Source organism: Artibeus jamaicensis, unplaced genomic scaffold (assembly GCF_021234435.1).
Source record: "Artibeus jamaicensis isolate MK-2021 breed Jamaican fruit bat unplaced genomic scaffold, CSHL_Jam_final contig_525, whole genome shotgun sequence".
NCBI classification, from domain to species: Eukaryota; Metazoa; Chordata; class Mammalia; order Chiroptera; family Phyllostomidae; genus Artibeus; species Artibeus jamaicensis.
Genome location: NW_026521874.1, coordinates 16,707,053 through 16,720,521, shown reverse-complemented (window position 1 = coordinate 16,720,521; position 13,469 = coordinate 16,707,053). Strand labels below are relative to the sequence as shown.

Genomic DNA, 13,469 nt, shown 5'->3' with positions numbered 1-13,469 from the left:
GAAGCTCCAGGGACCAACTAGAAAGAGGAACCACGTTTATAGAAAGTTCTTCCATTTTACTGGAAGGGGGTCTTGCTGTTCCCTGAAACGTGCCCGGGGGGTACTTTATGCCTTCAGCCTTGACTGCCATGTGGGGCTCCTGGGATGAGGACACCTGGGGGGATTGGGGGCTGCCTGGGACCCCTCTGGGGGCGAGTCACCTTCTTGCTACGGGTAAGGTGCGTCTGGACGACTACCGTGACTGCCAGGGGCAAAAATCCCAGAGGGGAGGAGAAACTAGCAGCGAGACTGGGCGGGGCGAGACCCGGCGGGGCGGGGCTCTCCCATCTGGGCGGGACTCATGTCTGACCCGCCTGGCAAAACTAGACGCACAGGAGCAGTTTGAGCGGCAAAGCCTGGCTCCCACAAGCAACATGAGCGGCCGAGTCGGGGACCTGAGCCCCCAGCAACAGGAGGCACTGGCCAGGGTGAGGATCTTCGAGGGCCGAGAGCCAAGAGCCGGGAGGCTTGGGGAGGGACCCAGCAGCCTGACGCTGCCCACTGGGGCTGAGACCTCTATTGTACAGAGGGGAATGGAGACCCTCCAGAGTGCCTCTGACCAGACATTCTGCTGCCAGTTGCCCAGGCAGCTATGTACAGGACATGGGACGGGAGCCCTCCTCTCGGCGACAGTGGTTCCCAATCCAGCTTTCCACTCCTGCGCACTCGTGGCCACAGAGCTCTGGCTCTTGATCTCTGGTTAGAGGGCAATGGGGCAGGGGCGCTGCCATTCCACTCGAGGGCAGCCTTGGGCAGACTCCCAGATCCTGCCCAGATTGCAACATTTATTTGATTTCCTTTGTGGCCTTCTGCCTCCCTAGGGCCTGAGCTCTGTCGCGGTTGTCAGTGTTTCCATGAAAGGGGACTGGAGGAGACTTGGGGGATTTCAAGACCGTCCAGCAGGCCACGCCTGGGAGGGTCATGGCCACGGGGAAGGGGGAGCATATCCAAGCCTGGGTGCCACAGAGTTAATGTGGTCTGCAGGTGGCCAGGCACTGGAAACTGTGACTCCAGGTTGCAGGGACGGGTGGTCACAGCCCCGGCTCGCACCTGGGGGCTGTGAAAGAGCAGCTTCAGACATGTGGAGAATGATGTCTGCTGAGGCTCCTACCCTCGGGAGGATGCGAGGGTCTTCCAGAGAGGAGTGAGGACCCCTGGTGAAGGAGGGGGACCCCGCGTGAACTCCTAGTTAAGGAGAGAGGGGTCCCAGGTGAATGATGTGTCCCCTGGGTGAATTCACAAGTAAAGGAGGAGGTTCAACAGCAGAGGGTCTCAGATGAACAAAGGGTCCTCAGGTGGAAGAAAAGGGGTCCCCTGGTGAACCCTCTCCCTCCCCCACTGGCAGTGACCTCAGAGAAGCCCCGAAGGCTAGGCTTCTCAGAGGGGCTGGACACCTGGTTTTAGAGGATGAATTACAATGGGGATGTCTGTGGGCCAAAGAACTTTAAACAATGTAAAAAGAGTTTACTCTTATTTTTACCATTATTAAAAAGAAACAGATTCTATTTTGAATATTAGGGGAAAAGAGAAAAGTAGAAAGAAGCAGGAGAAGCCACCGCCCATGGTCACAGCGTTCTAGATGTTCTAGACGACTGTGCTCGGAATGTTTCCTTCTAGCTTTTTCCTGAACCGAGTTCCCACCACGGGCAGCCCCACTGCCAGAGGCCGCTCTTACCTTCCCATAAGCCACCATCGACTTTACCTCCTCGTGGCTTCAGTTCCTTCCCAGCATCTGCTTAGTGATCTTTCTCTTTTCCTTGACACGAGTTTCAAAAGTGGAGTGGCCTTGAGATTGGAAGATTCGGACTCCTGCTGACCTTGCGGCTTCCTTACTCTGTCGCTGGGGAGAACCCCCTCCCCCCTCTTCTCCCAGCCTCAGTTTCCTCACCTGCCAAGCAGGGATGTGACCTTTGCTCCACCTGCCTCAGGGCACATCCTGAGGTTCCAAGGAGGGAATCTGGTCACCTGGAGAGGCTGAGGGGTGTGGGGTTATTGTTTCTCCGATAGTATCGCCCCCCACCTCCCCAAAGAAGCTTCCTCAGGATCCCAGAGGCTACAGCTGTACAAGGTACCAGAAGCTCCATTTCAGATGCCTGGTGATTATTAGCTTATTGTTATGATAATCTCCAGCTGGTGATCATTATAGCAGATGCTGCTGCTCAGGTTATGAACAATGGCGATGTTTAAGCTGATTATTCATTCTTTAATTACAGGACCAATACAGGAATGCATTCTTATTTTAGATGTCATCCATAAAGCGAAAGATGGTTTGGGGGATGGTCATCAAGACAGCTTCCTGGGGCTCTGCTGCCATCTGTCTCCAATCCCAAATTCTCAGTCGTGGGTTCCCCTGCACATCCAGCCCTCCAGGCCTTATCTTCAGCTCCCTTCATCCCCATGGAACTGGTGTCTCCTTTCTTATCTCACACTTGAGCCTCAGTTCCAAACCCAGACTCCCAGATGGTTCCCCAAACTCTACCGGAAGGCAAAGGCACCCCCCATGGGTCGGCCGCCCTCCTTTCGCCCAGCCCTGATGGGGCAGCTCTGACTTCTTTTTCAGCTCTCTCTGCTGACCTTTGCCAGGGGTTATTCCACAGACTCTGCTGTCCAGGGCTGCGGGCAGTCCGTGTTTGCTGTGTGCTCACATTTATGTGGCACCTGCTGTAAGCTGGGCCTGGTGCTGTGCTTTCCCTGTACAAACCCCTTTGATTGGCACAAGTTTATCATTAACAGATGAGGAAACCGAGGCTCAGAGGGGTTAAGTAACTTGCTTCAAAATTTGAACCCTCAAGATGCAGTATCAGGGGCAGTGTTTCTAAAATGTTCTGGTTGGCTCGCACCAAATTCACCATGGATGTTCACAAAAATGGCAATGGCAGGGCTGCCACCTCAGACTTACAGAGTGAGGGTTTTGGGAAGTGGAGATCCCCCAAAGTTGGAGAAGGACACAACTCTTCCCACCATGGTGAGCTGAAGGGGTAGGTGTGCCCCATCCGCAGGTGGCAAAATGGCCCAGGCAGCTGCTGCTAACTGTGCAGTCCCCAACTCTGCAGGATCCCTGGGCAGGACTGACTGCTGACAGCTGACTGAGGGTGGGGAGATTCAGGGACGAGATTGGGGGTCCTGGGGGTCTTGGGAGCCCATCTAACACCGTATCGCCCCCTCAGTTCCGGGACAGCCTCCAGGACCTGCTGCCCACCTTGCCCAAGGCTGATGATTACTTCCTCCTGCGCTGGCTGCGAGGTGAGGCTGTGGGGATCTCAGGAAAAGGTGTGGGGGGCTTTGGGGGGGCAGGGCCACAGAGTGGTAAAGAGTGTGGGCTCTGGAATCAGCCCACTTTGGGCTAGAATCTGAGCTCCCCTTCAAACCTGCATGGCACCTCCCCATTGGCTGTCGTTAGAGGTGTAGTGCTTAGCACCAGGGGGGGTCCAGGGTCCAGGTGAAGTTAGGTAACACCTGGGAAGTTCTCAGGATGACAGGCCTGACCAGGCCTGAATCAGGTATCACTGAACATAGTCTTCAGGACCTGCCTTTGGGTCTATTTGGTCTAATTGGGTCCCCAGTTCCTCGAAGACAAGGCTGTGTGGTCTCCTCAGAGAACCCAGTACCAAGCAGGTGCCCAGCAAACACTTCAGGAAGTAGATGTAATTAAGGATGGAGGAGTGTCTTCTAGGAATTGCTGAAACAGTGTAAAATGATTGTAATAACAGAAACCACCCCACAACTTACGAAGAAATTTATTTCGACTCAGTATACCCCATACAATGGATTTTGAACTTGATAATCAAGACAGAGCTGGTGGCCCTGGTTGTGTAGCTCAATCAGTTGGACGCACCAAAAAAATTGCGGGTTGGATTCCTGGTCAGGGCACACACCTAGGCTGTGGGTTCAATCCCCAGTCGGGGCACATACAAAAGGCAACCTATTGACATTTCTGTTCCTGTCTCTTTCCCTTCCTTGCTCTCTGAAATCAATTTTTTAAAAAAATCCTCAGGTGAGGATTAAAAAAAAAAAGACAGAACCAGTGGCCTCCGTGGTATTTTCCTGAAGGTTCATGATCAGGTCTTCCATTTGAAAAGTCTCTGCTCCTGGATCTTATTGAAGGCCCATCGCTGGACACGTTCCTCAGGGAACCAGCGGTCTCAGAGAGCAACAGTCATTGAGTTTCTAAACTAGAGCAAGCGTTATGTTTTCAATCAAAGATGGCTTAGTTCTTTAAAATTGGTAATCACAACGACATCTGTCAGGTATTGGGCACTACCTGCAAACGAAGTAATGTGCCAAGCACGTTGGCTCATGCTATTGTTTGAATAACTCTGAAAAAGAAACGATTCCCATTTAACGGATTTAAAAACTAAGGTTCAGAGAAGTTCAGTGACTTGCTCAGCACTGCACAGCAAATCAAAGGACAAAATGAGGCTTGGAGCCCAAATCGGCCTGCCCCTCCAGAGCCTGTGCTCTGCACCGCCCCTACCACCCAGGGGACCTCTGCTCCCAGCGGCGTGTCCAATATCACAGGCTAGGCCAGCATTTAGAATAGTTTTTAAAGGCCTGGAAACTGAAGTCAAGGGCCCTTCGAAATCTTCTCAAGAATTAAGTATCGTTGCATTTTAACCAACTCTTCCTCCCCGTTGTGTCCTTGGGGTGTCAGGAAAATCAGGGTACCCCGTCATTGCCTCATGACTTTTCAGAGAATAGGTTGCTCTAGATCTGGCCTCAAGCCTCCTCTCATCTCGACTCTCCTTGTAGCTCAGAAGTTTGACCTGAAGAAATCTGAGAACATGATCCGGAAGGTGAGGCCCCATTCTCATGCCTCCCTCACACTCTACTCCAGGGACTGGCAACAAAGGGTGGGGACCCTTGTCCTGTCCCATTGTCACGTTTCTTCTCCTCCTTGGACCCTTTCTCTGCATTGGAACCAGGTCCCTCACAGTCCTCTTCCTAGTGTCTCCATGCCCAGTTCCATGTTGGTAGAGGCTGGGGATGCTTCGGCAGGATCTGGTGGCCGTGGGCGGGGGACCTTTGGGGCAGGCAGTCTGCAGGTCCTGCCCTGTCTCTGCAGCACCTGGAGTTCCGGAAGCAACAGGACCTGGAAAATATCCTTGAGTGGCAGCCCTCAGAAGTAAGCCTCACGAAGCATCCCCCAGGCCATCTGGTAACCCCCACCTCACTCCCCACCACCATGTCCCGCCACCTGATGGGGAAGGGACGTGGCTTGGTGGGCTGGTTTGAATCAGGACCTCACCCCAGGTGATCAAGCTGTACGACTCAGGCAGTCTGTGTGGCTACGACTATGATGGCTGCCCCCTGTGGTTCGAAATCATTGGTAACAGTGACCCGAAGGGCCTCCTTCTGTCAGCATCCAAGCAGGAGCTCATCCGGAACCGTATCAAGATCTGTGAGATGATTTCGCGTGAGTGTGAGCTGCAGAGCCAGAAGGTGAGTGGCCAGGGCCAGGGTCGGGGAGTGTTAAAGGGGTGGGGTGGGGGGAAGGGCTTGTGCTAGGCCCAGTGTGTCTAAAAGGTGGTGCCAGGACTGGGAAGGGGAGGTACCCTGCCCCTGCGTCCCCCCAGCCCTCAGCATTCCAGGCTCTGGTGAAACCTGGCTTCTCCTGCAGTCTCCCACCAGCTATTGTTAGTAGTATCATCAACATGGGCATGGCCCTCTCTGCGAGCATGAGCCAAGGGTCCCCAAAGCCCTTTGCCCTCTCCTTTGACCTTAAGTGAGATGCTGACCTTGGGTGCAGTGAATGCCCTCTTCTGTTCCCCAGGAACCCTGGGAACAGTGGGTGGTCAACTTTGCTTGTGGAAAAGATGTCCTGTGATTATAAACTGCATGACTGTAATTACCTGATGGTGGAGCCGTTACTTTGGATGTCCCAGAGCCCATTGACCCTAGAAACTGGACACATCCCCTTGTGGGTCCCTAGAAGCTACTATGGAGTTGCTTTAAAAAACTGTGGAGTCCTTGCTCCAGCTGATGTGGTGCAGTGGACTGAACACTGGCCTGCGATCCAAAAGGTTGCCAGTTTGACTCCCAGCCAGGACACATATCTGGGTTGCAGGCCAGGTCCCCAGTTGGGGGCATGTGAGAGGCAACTGATGTTTCTCTCACACATCAATCTTTCTCATTCCTTTCTCCTCTCTCTAAAAAATAAATAAATAAATAAAATCTTTAAACATATATATGAAGTCCTGTGGGACACTGGGCTTCTAAGCCCAGAAGGGCTCACCCCACCTTTGCAGATCTTCTTGCCCCTGCCTCTGTGTTCCCTGGCCTGTAACCTTCAGGGTAAATCGAATGCCTTGTTGGTTTTATGAATCTAAGTGTCTAATGAGCCTAAGAAGAAGACTGACCCCCAGAGGGAGCTATTTGACTGTGGGATGATTGGGCGGATGGCTGACTCCAAATGACGTGGACCCAGCCTCGGTCTCCAGCCTCTGGCTCAGTACTAGACACCAAAGAGATCTTTGCCAAGCAGGAGAGAATTGCAAAGCACTGTATTTAGTGCCTGGTTTGAATAGGTACATGCCTGTCAAACAAGATGGCTGATGCTAAAGGTTCAAAACAGTGTCTTCCGTGGTAGTGATGTCTCCATTGGAGCCAATAATTATGGTGATGATGATACTACTAACAATAGCTGTTAATATTCATTAGGGACCAGCCATGTGCCAGGCGCTAGGCTCATAGATTCACAGCGAGTTTATCAGAGCCTGGAATTATCCCCATATTACAGAGGGGGAAAAAAGTAAGATTTGGAGAGTTAGAAACCCACCCAGAGCCACACAGCCTGCTGACAGCGCAGCTTGGGTTGTGGACACAGCCACGGGACTGCAGACAGTGGCCAGCATGGTATAACATTGTATCCAAGGAGCCCAGTGAATGAGGAACAATGATTTTAATTCCAGGGTTAGCCAATTTCAGGCAATAGTTTTGAACAAATTGTGTGATAAGGGCCACTGTACCAGGGCTTAAATGCAGACCCTAGATAAATGTCTCTGTTTGGAAAACACTGTGGGCAGCTGGGAGTGCGGGGGGGGGGGGGGGGCGTAGGAAGGTAGGAAGCTCTGGCCAGGTCTCTCTGGGCAGTATCTCCCAGCTGGAGCTGTTGTCTGACCTGTACACCTGCTCTGCCCCATGCAGCTGGGCAGGAAGATAGAGACAATGGTAATGGTGGCTGACATGCAGGGGCTGAGCCTGAAACACCTGTGGAAGCCAGCCATGGACGTCTACCAGCAGGTAAAGTAAGCAGCTGGCTCGAGGCCTTTGGGGAGCCGCTGCCCACACAAGCTTCAGACCATGGAGGAGGGGAGTGTGCCCCCACCCAGGGGTCCCACAGAGCAGCCAGTGGAGCTGGCCCTGGTACCTTCTGCAAGGAGAAAGAGGACAAAGGACATGCTTATGGGCAGATGGGGTGTAGGGGGATGGGGATTCTTGTCTCAGCAGCCTCAGAGGCCACCAAAGCCAGGCAGAAATATCACAGTATGGCCTAAACCTGACTCTCCTTGACTCTACAGTTTTTTGTCCTCCTGGATGCAAATTATCCCGAGACGGTGAAGCATTTAATTGTTATTCGAGGTGAGGATTCGCTGGGCGGTGAGGGAGGAGTGGGGAGCAGGGGATGGGCAGTGGGTAAGCCACTGAATTCAGGGTTTCTCAACCCATCCTCTGTGAAGAATGGGTTCTTGTGTTGGTTGGTTTGGTTTTGGGGTGTGGTGTGTGTGTGTGTTTTAGCTGAATCCTTCACAGATTGATACTTTTGGAATATACAAATGCCTGTGCAGTAATGTCAAATAAGTTGTAAGTTTCTAAATGTGTGCTGTTATTTTCTTTACTTATCTGGGTGTGGACTGGTAATATGTGGTCCACGGACTGCACAGGTTGGTGGACTCACTGTGGGCAGGAGTGGTCCCTGACCATGACAGCAACGTAGTGAGGTGGTCACCACATGCGCTCTGGGCCGGCTGATCCGGCTTCCTGTCTAACTAGCTCTGTGACTTTGAACAAGTCTATTGCACCTCACTGGGCCTCAGTTTTCCCATTCTGTAAAATAGGGATGCAGTGGCATCTTCCTCTTAGGACAGTTGTGAGGTTCAAGGAGATAGTCTGTGGAGAAGGCATAGTACAGAGCCTGGTGGTACACAGAAATGGCCCAGCAAGTCGGCGTGACTCAGGTGGGACATGCATTCTAAGGCAGGTGCCCCACCTACTTGCACCCAAGAGGATCCCAAGGCAACCTGGGAAAACCTTGAGAGTGGAAAGGAAGAGGCAACTTTGGGGAATCAATGCTACTGAAGCCCTCCGGCTGAATAAGGAAAGCAACCACTTCTGAAAGCCTGGCACTGTGCCAAGTGTGAGGCATACACCGTTAGATTCCACCACCACCTTGTAGTTGTCATTAATAGCTCTGAGACTCAGCGAGGGTGAGTAACCGGCTGAGGGCCACAGAGCAGGAAGAGTCACAATCTCCATCTGTCTACTTCCTGTCTAGCCCATGCCCTTGAGTGTGACTTCTATATCCAAGTCCTCTCCGGTCCAGCTTCCCCAGGGAATTTCATGTGTTTCAGCCCCTAAGCTGTTCCCTGTGGCCTTCAACTTGGTCAAGCCATTCATAAGTGAGGAGACTCGAAAGAAGATAGTGATTCTGGGAGGTAAGTGACATGGCCTTCTGGTTGTGCTCATCGGCCTAGGAAGCAGCGGTCAGGGCTAAAGGCCCCACTTCTCCCTGGCTCTCTCTCCTTACTCTGACTCCCAGCAGCCTTTGCACACTCAGACAAGGCTTTGAGCCCTAGACCCCAACCTAGGTGGCTGTGTATAGCTCTTGGGCGATCTCATGAGTGGGCACCCAGGAGAGCAAGCCAAGGGCACATCAGGCACCTTCCCAGGGCTTGGCCCCCTCTGCCTTTCAGAGGCAAAGCCTGAGCCCCGACGGGGCCTCTCTCTTGCTCCCACAGGCAACTGGAAGCAGGAGCTGCTGAAGTTCATCAGCCCCGACCAGCTGCCCATGGAGTATGGGGGGACCATGACCGACCCTGATGGCAATCCCAAGTGCCTGACCAAGGTACAGGGTGCCCAGACAATGGGGGGGAGGGGTAACTGGTGGTTTCACTCACCCACCCTTACCCACAGATCAACCACGGAGGCGAGGTGCCCAAGAAGTACTACTTGCAAAACCAGGTGAGGATGCAGTACGATCACACGGTGACCATTGGCCGTGGCTCCTCCCTGCAGGTGGACAATGAGATCCTGTTCCCGGGCTGTGTGCTCAGGTAGGGACACAGGCCACTCACACCGGAGTACAGCTGGGAGGAACCTGGAGCCCAGGCAGGTGGTCATCAGTGGGGCCCTGTCCCCTGCAGGTGGCAGTTTGCATCAGATGGGTCAGACATCGGTTTTGGAGTTTTCCTGAAGACCAAGAAAGGACAGAAGCAGCGAGTGGAGGAGATGACGGAGGTGCTGCCCAGCCAGCGCTACAACGCCCACCTGGTGCCCGAGGACGGCAGCCTCACCTGCCTCAAGGCTGGCATCTGTAAGAGCGTCAGGGTTCACTAGAGTCATTTTTCTCTCCTAGCAAAGAAATGAGCTGACACGTGTTGCCAGTCTGGCTTCTCCCTTTGCCCTCTATTTGTAGCCCTCGGAGAGGGTGTGGGAGTCTGTGCAAGCTCCTAGATGCCAGAGGTGCCAGGGGAGTTGGCTCCAGGTGTTGGATCTGATGAGTAGCCATAGGTGAGGATACAAGGCAGACTCAGTGTAGAGAGTGGGGTGGGATGCACAGCCTGGGGCCATGGGTTCAGCTCCTGGGAAGCCTCTACACTGAACTGGGCAGGCCAAGAGTTGGGTAAATAAACAGCATGAGATTAGTTTTAGGGGTCCCAAACCGCCCAGGTACGTTGGGCATCCCGAACAGATGATTTGTCCTTCCTTCCCAGGCCGCCCAGGCCGCCCAGGCCAGCTACAGTTTGGTCGGTTTTATCAGGAACAGTGCTGCATGGGAGCATCACAGACCTCCCACCTCTGTCGAAAGGGGACCTAGAAGGGGGAACCCAAGCTTGATTTCCTCTGGAGGAGGAGAATGATTTTTTGCTAATGCTTTAGTTAATACATACCTGGTTTATCTTTGTGGAAAGGGAGAATTAGGAGAGTGGAAACAGGAACTGGGTGACTCACTGTGACCCAGCGTTCATGTTGACCTTTGGCGTTGAAGGACATGCCCTCTGTGAAAGGCACAATGAAAAAGCGCCTTTATGGAGCTCAGCCCTCTCTTCTGGAGCACTGGGATATGGGAATCTCAGTCCTTCCCCTCCCTTGCTCTGTAATCATCAGAAAGTCACATCAACCTCTCTAAGCCTCAGTTTCCTCATTCATACAACACAGATGATGGTACCTTCCATGGGGCTACTTTGAGGATTCAGGGAGCTGTGAGTACTGATGTAATGCCTGGCACCTAGGAAGGGCAGATGCATGCTGGTGGCTATCATTAATCCTTTATTGAGCTCAAGCAACATGCAAAGAGATGGCCATGAGTAATAGGCTGGGAGCTGAGCAGTGGCTGACCCTCCAGCCCCACCCACAGTCCTGGGCAGCTGATTCCCAAGGGTGCCACGTTCTCAGAGGGGTCGGGATTAAGTTGCCTGATTACTTCTCCATCCTTGCAGATGTCCTGCGCTTTGACAACACCTACAGCCTGATGCACTCTAAGAAGGTCAGCTACACCGTGGAGGTGCTGCTCCCTGACAAGGCCTCCCAGGAGAAGCTTTGGGCTCTCGAGGAGACAGGACCGCCCCCAGCACAATGAAGAAAGACCCTGGGTGTGCCTCTGTGCCTGTGCCCTCCAACCCCCTTGTCCCCCCACTCCCTGTCCCCTACCCTCCCAGGCAGGGTGGTGCTGGAGGTGAGTGCAGAGAGTACTCACCCTACATGGCCATCTCAACTCCTCACGGGACCACCTGGCACAGTGGCCAAGCAGGAAGGGGACACCCAGTGGACTCAGATGAGCATCTTATCCCCTGCTTGGAAAGACTGCGAACGAGAACCCCAAGAAAGAACCTGCCTGCAGAAGGGGCCCTGAGTCTGCTTGACAAGGTCCATCTGTCTCAGGGCTCAGCCACGCCTGGCATCCAGGTTTGGGGGCTGGCCCTGCAGGGAGCACAGCCTCAGGCCCTAAGAGCAGGGAGGCAGAATTCTCCACACAAAGGGGCTAAGTGGAAATGGGCAGGGCCAGCTAGAGGCATCTGGGTCAAGGGACAGGGTAGGGCTGAGGGAGTCACTTCCGGAAGAGCATCCAGGCCCCTCTAGGGTTGTTCTGCCTTTGGAGGGAAAGTCAGAAATGAAGAGCAAGACCCAGCAAGTGTAACCACCAGGAGAAAAGGCCATGCTAGCCTTGCACAGAGCTGAGTGGGCGAAGCCTGAGTCTCCAGGGGATTCCCCGGTGGCCCCTGTCCCCTCCCCACCTGCTGTGATCCAGCTGACCTTCAGCTTGGGTTCTTTGTGCCTCAGAGTAGAGGCAGCACGGAAGCGGAGCCAGAGTAAGCTGGACTGTGCTGGAATGAGCTAGAACGTGCTGCCGTCCCAGGGCACGCATCTCAGGCTCTGACTCGCTTCTCAGAGAAGCATCCAGTGTCTCCTCCATTTCTGTGTCTCCCAAGGGGACAGCTGAAGGTCAGCTCCCAACCTCTGACCCCACTTTGCAACCCAGCAGCTGGCCAGAGATGGCTTGTATTTCTCAAAAGCTGGGCCACCTGGTGCCTGCAGTGCAGTCGGGACCACCACCTGCGCTACTGGGTGGACTGCACCCAGTGGAGCCAAGCTTGCCATGGAATGAATGGAGGAAGCCATCAAACTGGCTCTGTGGGTTGACTCTGGCTGGCAATGAAGTCATCGAACAGGGTCTGGGAGTCCGGGCTGCTCTACCCTGCCCCCTCCCCTTCCTGCCCCCTGCTCTCCAGCTGGGCCAGGCCAGTGGCCACCAGCATTCCTGAAGTTCTGGCCCTGGGCGGCTTGGCCCTCGGCTCTGGATCTCTGCCCATGAGCTGCTTGTCTGTCCTTCAGTCCACAGGGCATAGGAGTGCCATCCACCAGGCGATGTCCCCAGGAGTGAGTGGTCCAATGTCTTTGTGAAAGAGGCTCTCCCTGTAAGTCATTAGCACACTGGCTGCCCAGGGACTGACTGCCCTCCCCAGAGACTGGAAACCTTAGCAGGTACCACTGTCCAGGAGCTTTTCTGCCAAGAAGCCAGGCTCTGGCCCCTTTCCTGCCCTTAGAGTCTGTGATTTCATTTTCTCCAGTTTATAGGAAGTTTCTAGATTTCCCAGGACCTATTTTTAGCAAGAAAATGATGAGACTTGGGAAGGTAGGGGTCTTCAGGTGAGCTGTGTGAGGGCCTGGCACGCCCAGGCCCTGCCTCTGTGGCAGGGAAACCATCATTCATGGTTTCCCATGCAGGTCTGAATGGGTTCTGATGCTATAAAAAGCAAACTAAATGAAATGAAATGCTGGTAGCCAGTGCTGTGAGGCACTGCGCAGCTAAGGGGATGTTTGAGCAGTTTGGCGAGAAGAGAAGCTGCTGTGGCAGCATCAGGGAGACGGCCTGGGGCTGGTGGTCAGGCAGAAGTCCTAGGCCGCTCCACAGCCCAGACGCCCCGGGCTTTCCCACCACCCATGTGGCACTGCGGGGCCACCCTCTGAGCAGCTGCCCCCGATTCAGCCCTGTCTGGGGAACTCTGAGGCCCACGGGCACCCCAGAGCCATTTCCCACAGTCCTTGGCAGGCTATGGAGGGCATGCTCACTGGGGTTGGGGGGACCCTTTCCCTGGTTTTGCTGGGCCCACCTTTTCCTATGACAAAAGCTCATACTGCCTCACTTCTACCTTCACAACCTCCTGCCTAAAAACAAGGGGTTTATGGACTTGACCCCTGACCCTTGCCCTTCTAACCACCCACACAGCCAATTACCCACCAGGAGCACAGCCTCATCTAGTTTCCTCCCAAAATCCAATCCCAGAGAATCCACCCAGATACAACTGAAACAAGGGGGTCAGGTGCGGCCTCCAGCGACTCTGAATCCCAGACCTGGCAGACAGAGCACGCCTCGAGTCAAGCGGGGCCGGTAGCAGTCACCTGCAGAGATGATAACAGAAGCTCCCACCTGGCAAGGGGGCGGGGACACTTTGGGAGCTGCACATGGAGCCATGTCTTCAGCAGCCCATCCTCGACTCTTAACACTGTCACTTAAGAAAAAAAAAAAAGACAGCCCTGGCTGGTGTAGCTCAGTGGATTGAGTGTGGGCCTGTGAACCAGAGGATCGCGGTTCAATTCTCAGTCAGGGTACGTGCCTGGGTTGCAGGCCAGTTCCCAGCAGGGGACCCCCGAGAGGCAACCATACATGATATTTCTCTCCCTCTCTCCTTCCCTTCCCCTCTAAAGATAAATAA

General features: G+C 54.0%; 1 protein-coding gene across 2 annotated transcripts; it reads left to right on the top strand.

The window, feature by feature from the left end:
- Nucleotides 1–358: 358 nt before the first annotated feature.
- LOC119064924 (SEC14-like protein 4) lies at nt 359–11,165 on the top strand. Of its 2 annotated transcripts, none has more exons than XM_037166835.2 (12): nt 359–467; nt 3,207–3,282; nt 4,789–4,832; nt 5,102–5,161; nt 5,290–5,478; nt 7,183–7,278; nt 7,557–7,617; nt 8,607–8,690; nt 8,994–9,100; nt 9,169–9,308; nt 9,399–9,568; nt 10,695–11,165. In XM_037166835.2, the coding sequence occupies exons 1-12, from the start codon at nt 414–416 to the stop codon at nt 10,832–10,834; spliced, it is 1,221 nt and encodes a 406-aa protein (XP_037022730.2). In that variant the 5' UTR covers nt 359–413; the 3' UTR covers nt 10,835–11,165. The 2 variants fall into 2 exon arrangements, with proteins under 2 accessions (XP_037022730.2, XP_037022729.2); XM_037166834.2 differs by having other exon boundaries at nt 5,102–5,194.
- The last annotated feature ends 2,304 nt before the right edge of the window (nt 11,166–13,469 follow it).